Here is a 5,660-nt window from a genome sequence, read left to right as displayed (position 1 = left end):
AGCTGTGTCTACCACTGACGAGCTCGCATCTGATTGGTCAAAACGCCTGTCCGTTGGGGATAAGTGCCTCGTCACAGCCTTACCTTTTCATTGAGAAAGGCTGTGGTGGAAGCTGTCGAAGAACTGGCTTCCAGTTTGTCAGTTTTTTCGGGGTTTTTGTAACATTTTTGTCTGCCTACTGAGTGGAAGTAACATGCAAGCTCTAAGGTGAGGCTTCTGTTCTGTTTGTAATCGCTTAATCTTTACGTTGTTTGTTTAAAATGTTGACTATCTAAAGCTGTATGTAAACTTTTAGCCAAACAAAACTTCAGTTTGTAAGCTAAGCTATTAGCGTCTCGTTTGTAACATTTAAGCTTGAATGCGAACTGCCATGGTTTTGTTTAGCGGTAGTTTAGTAATGCCCACGCCCATTACGTTGATTGAGACACCGGCTGAGATTTCTCAACTTCCCCAGAAACCTCTTCGGGGCTCCCTGGTCCTCTGACGTCAGGCTCGATGGGCAAACTGCGGTGATCACAGGCGCAAACACCGGGATAGGCAAAGAGACGGCCATCGATCTGGCTAAAAGAGGTAAACATCTCAATCAAACCTGGTTTCTGATCTTTACTGGGTTGACATTGGGTACTTTAAATGATCTCGACATCACAACAAACAAAATAATAAGTTTGTCAAGATATGAAGGTCTAATAGTGCAATGACTTTAAAAACCTGTCATTCTTAGGACGTCATAAATTATGGCTACAACCAGCGATTATTTTAGTAATTTATTATTCTACCGGCTTATTCTGAAGATTAATCGAAATTAAAAACGGTCACATTCTACAGATTTTTCATTTAACCACTTAAGCCTTTTTGATACCGTTTGATAAATACAACAAAATATGGAAAGAAACGCTTCTTTAAAAAAAAACATTGTTTAAAAAGCAATGACATTACATTAGTGAATTTGAACTAGGTGAAGCTAAAACTATGCGAGTTTTGGGAAAACTTGCTTACAGATAACAATGTTTAACTTAAATGCAAAATATGTGTATATTTTTGGCTTAATTACTGCTCTGCCTTTTTTAGAAATTGGCCTTTTTGGACATTATGAGTCGGGGTAAAACCTATACTCCAGTTATCGATTAATTGATTACTAAACTAGTTAAGAGTCATATTAATACCTGGTTAATTATTTCAACCCTATAATAAATTAGGGTTTTTTTTAAGCTACTTTGCAATTTGTTTAAATGAATACTCTCTTAAATTCTACATGTTTTGGATCATTGGCTTTTCTGGAGAACCTGGAAGATAAAACATGCTAAATTCACAACCTGATTAGAATCTGAATTAAAGCTGCTGTTTAGTTGAATTATTGAACTTCCATAATTCAAGTCAAACTATTTTAGCTTGTGCCTCTGCAGAAAAAGGGAATGAAAAGCAGCACTGTGGGAACCTTAAAGTGTGGTTTTACACATTTACACCAATTTCTGTGGTTGAATGCAATCAGAAGCTTTGATCTGACATAAGAGAGGAAGTAGAATCATAAATGTTAAAGTTGTTTCAGAAATAAATGAAGTGACGGTTGTCATTTGTGGCAGTTGAATAACCAAATCTCGAGTCATCCATGTGTTTATCAGCTGCTTTGTGGCTCAGATCATCGTTATTTAACAGATGATGTAATACTAATTTGTACACCAGTCTGTAATTTTTGAGTTGGTAAAAATAATCCCCGTTATCTCATTAGGGTTTTGCCAGGCTGTCTTCAAGATGCAGAATGAACACCCTCTTGCACCTCAAACAGATTTTTTTTTTTTTTTTTTTTCCATTTCTGCATTTGAGGGTTAATATAAAGTCAAAGGCTTCATGGTTGCTGAAGGAGATGTAACTCCAAATGTGAATATAAACCTCTTTTTGTTATAACTGTCAATCTTTTACCTCATCTGAGATTTCCTCCAGAAATATTCTGGCTTGTCAGTGTCTGGGATGTTTGCCAGCAGCTTTTAACCAAAATGTTTTACATACTCCTAAATGTATCTAAATCTGTGCACCCAGTTCTTGTTTAACAAAGCTTCTTTTGTTTTGTCACACCTTTTTTGGGGGGAAAAATATGTTCAAATACTTGTGGTCAAAATTAATTACTGCATCTTGAAATGTATATTGACTTTAGTATTCAGTTTTGAACTCACTGATTTTTTTTTTTTTTTTTTTTTTTTCTTGTCAGTTTAATTTACTTAAACTGTTTGCTCCATTTAAAAAAATGGTAAATTAAGGAAGTTTCTTTCCCTTTTTAACTTATTTTTTTAGACCAAATTCTTTTTTCTCTACACTACCTAAAGTAACAATATTTAAACAACCTAACTTTCTATCATAGTTGGATCGTTGGAGGTCCAAACTGGCCAACATAACAAAGCATAACCCGGTCCTGAGGAGAAACCTTCACACTTTTGGTCACAAGAGGGCGCTCTACTCATGTCTTAAGAGTTTCTTTGTGCAGTTTGGCATTAATACAGATGTTATGTGGCTTTATTTTGTGTGTGATCGTATGTTTTAATCCCTTGCTGTGTTGTGTTTTTTTTTTCTTCTCTCTCCTTTAAAGTATGCTAAACTCCAATTTTTTTTTTTTTTTTTTTTTTTTTTTTTCTTGTGTATTTAGGGGCCAGAGTGATCTTGGCGTGTCGGGACATGGAGAAAGCCCAGACGGCCTTGACAGATGTCATCAAAAGCTCCGGCAACGACAACGTCGTCTGCATGAAACTGGATTTATCAGACAGCAAATCGATCAGAGAGTTTGCAACAAACGTCCAGCAAAGTAAACTGACTTTCATGAGGAATAGATTTAAATTTATCTAAATGCTTCAAGAGTTTAAAACTTTTTTCTTTACTGTGCAGATGAGCAGAAGCTCAACCTCCTCATCAACAATGCAGGTGTGATGGTTTGTCCGTACGGGAAGACAGCCGATGGCTTCGAGATGCAGATTGGAGTCAATCACTTTGGTAAACATAACCAATCACAGACAAACTTGGTCTGTAATAACATGACACATCTGTGATTATTGTTGCATCAGATAATTCAAATATTAATAACACATCATTTGTGTTTCTTAAAATAGAGGTTTGTTGTCGGTGTGATTTACATTAGCTCTCATTTCTGTAAAACATTTGAATTTAAGTTGAAATGTAAGCCCTTTTCTTTCTTTAGGTCACTTCCTGCTGACTTACTTGTTGATGGACCTGATTAAAAGGTCGGCCCCGGCCAGAATCGTAAACGTGTCCTCCATGGCTCATTCCTGGGGCTCCATCAACCTGGAGGACATCAACAGCGAGAAAAGCTACAACAAGAACAAAGCTTATGCTCAGAGCAAGCTCGCCAACGTGCTCTTCACCCGCTCACTGGCCAAAAGACTGGAAGGTCTGTCACAACCTCATCTCTGCCATTTAAGTTATTATACGGTTCATTTAAAATTGCTGTTGGAAATGTACATGTTTGGAGCTTTATTTTATTTTAAGGGATAAAATGATTGGTTTAAAAATAATGGTTTGTGAAGGAATTGGAAGTTGGTGAAAATGAAAACAGGCTCCAGCAAATTCAGAGATGCTGATTATGCGAAATTCCCTTTTTTTTTTTTTTTTTTTTTACTTCCATTTGGAACTCAACTGCTTCTAAAAACATCTCAAATGCTCAAAAAAAAATTGCCAATAAATTACCATTTCATGGTGTCTGGAAAACGGGCAGTTTCAAAAAGCTTTAGAGAAGTGGCACTTTGCCGTTACCTAGCAACCCCAGTGGAACTCAGCCCCTCCCCCAGCCCCAGTCACCTAGCAACGCAGCAGAGTTCCAGCACTTTGGTCAACTATTTTCCTGCTTCAGGAAAACATAATGGGTCACTTTTAACTATCCCTTGGCAAGATGGAAAATTGCTGATTGTAATTATTTATGCTATTTTAGGGATTTGGAGATTTCTTGTATAGTATCTTGAAGTCTGTTTTCAGGGTAGAGTTGCTTTGCAAGTCATACTTTGACATTGAGGCTCCTGTTTTGTTTTTAGTTCTTACCCAATTCAAAACCTGCTAAAATCTGATTCCTGAGGGCCTCAAGCAGCTCTTTAAGATTTCACATAAAAAATGTAAAGGCTTTTAAACCTCGTCGATCATTGGATATGAAGACATTTTCAGCTCCTGATGTGTTTTGGTGTTCCTGATGTGTTGGACGCGGTTTGTTCTCGTTCAGGCACCGGTGTGACCACCTACTCCCTCCACCCTGGCGTCGTTCAGACTGACCTGTGGCGCCACCTCAGCGCCCCCGAGAGGTTCTTCATGAAAATTGCCAAACCGTTCACCAAAGACTCAGTGGAGGGAGCTCAGACCACGATCTACTGCGCCGTGGAGCCGTCTCTAGAAAAGGAGAGCGGTGCATATTACAGGTACTTTCAGTTCAAAGTTAACCAGCTCGTTGGCAGTTAATGACTTCTTTGTGGGAATTGTCTCCATAAATGACCCATTTGTGTGATGAAATGTGAATATAAAGTAGTTCATCTCAACCTGTGGTTGTTTGTAGTGGCTGCGCTGCTGCTAGCTGCTCTGCTGCTGGAAAAGACGACGAGTTGGCGCAGAAGCTGTGGGAGCTGAGCTGCAAGATGCTGTCCTTGTCATGGGATTAAGGCCTTTCATCCTATTTATTTTACAAACTCATTCCTTTAACGCCTTCATAGAAAACTACTTGTTACAGCATTTTCCCTTCTGTGTATCTATTTATGTCAATAAAAGGTTTTACTAACTTTTTTCTTTTTCATAAATGCAGCTATAAAGTAATTTTTAGTCTTTTTGACTAAACAAACAGATGGGGGATTTGCTGAGTTGCACACTAAACCTGGATGCTTATTTAAAAGATCCAGCTGTGTAAACTTTATCATAGGAGCGCTTGCTGATAACGGGATTAATTTGGTTCTGGTGCGTTTATCCAGGCCAATTATGTAGAATTGGCTACCTGTCATTTTTGTGCACTTTTTAGAAATTAGATTTGAATTTAAAAACTTAAAACTTTGAGTCAAATTTGACGATTTAGCTTTATTACCTGCTAGAGCAGTAGTTCCCAAACTTTCTCCTGCCCCCCTCCCCCCCAGGGGTTTCCACACTATTTCTGGGCCCCCCTATGGCTTACAAATGGCTGGTTGAACGATGTGTGTGAGCGAAGGGGGTGCAGTCAGTGTCGGGATGGGGGCCCCCATCCCGACACTGACTTGTTCCACTAGTTGGGGAATCAACTTTTTGGGGGGCAAAATGAATCATAGCTGAACATAAACGGCACCAGTAGCCTACAGGCTACTTGTTAACAAGCTTAAGGTGCTGTATTGATACTTGCTAGTCATCTTGTAGCTAACTTTACCTGCATCCAACAGCTTTACTCTACTCAGTCAGTTTGGGGGGAAAACTGTGAAAAGTTCTTTGTTTTGCTGCCATGATTCTAACACAAACCTGAGCAGCTCTGCACAGCAGCAGCAGGTCTCCTTCTGCCGCACAGGTGGAAACCCAGCGCGAGCGGCGTAGCGCTCATGTTGCGTTTAAAGGCACCTCGGAAAAACGGGTTACTACATGTTAACGGATTAAACACTTATCTCCTCTGATAAGTGACAGAGACAGATATGGGAAGTGTGGAAGCCCCTACTGTATCAAATTGGCAG

At 39.0% G+C, this 5,660-nt stretch overlaps 1 protein-coding gene across 1 annotated transcript; it reads left to right on the top strand.

Moving 5' to 3' along the window:
• Window positions 1-67: 67 nt before the first annotated feature.
• On the top strand, window positions 68-4,758 carry rdh12l (retinol dehydrogenase 12, like). The gene is made up of 7 exons (XM_015038734.1): window positions 68-207; window positions 455-570; window positions 2,636-2,791; window positions 2,872-2,976; window positions 3,182-3,391; window positions 4,211-4,403; window positions 4,538-4,758. The coding sequence occupies exons 1-7, from the start codon at window positions 194-196 to the stop codon at window positions 4,638-4,640; spliced, it is 897 nt and encodes a 298-aa protein (XP_014894220.1). The 5' UTR covers window positions 68-193; the 3' UTR covers window positions 4,641-4,758.
• Window positions 4,759-5,660: the final 902 nt, after the last annotated feature.

The sequence above is a fragment of the Poecilia latipinna genome, unplaced genomic scaffold, assembly GCF_001443285.1.
Source record: "Poecilia latipinna isolate Pla-1442-1.1 unplaced genomic scaffold, P_latipinna-1.0 Scaffold26, whole genome shotgun sequence".
Lineage (NCBI taxonomy): Eukaryota > Metazoa > Chordata > Actinopteri > Cyprinodontiformes > Poeciliidae > Poecilia > Poecilia latipinna.
This window is presented reverse-complemented; position numbering and strand designations above follow the sequence as displayed.

Excerpts from the sequence above, each read along its gene's own strand:
- rdh12l (XM_015038734.1), top strand. Across the intron at positions 2,792-2,871 it reads TGCAACAAACGTCCAGCAAA|ATGAGCAGAAGCTCAACCTC; the intron begins GTAAACTGACTT and ends TTTACTGTGCAG. Across the intron at positions 3,392-4,210 it reads ACTGGCCAAAAGACTGGAAG|GCACCGGTGTGACCACCTAC; the intron begins GTCTGTCACAAC and ends GTTCTCGTTCAG.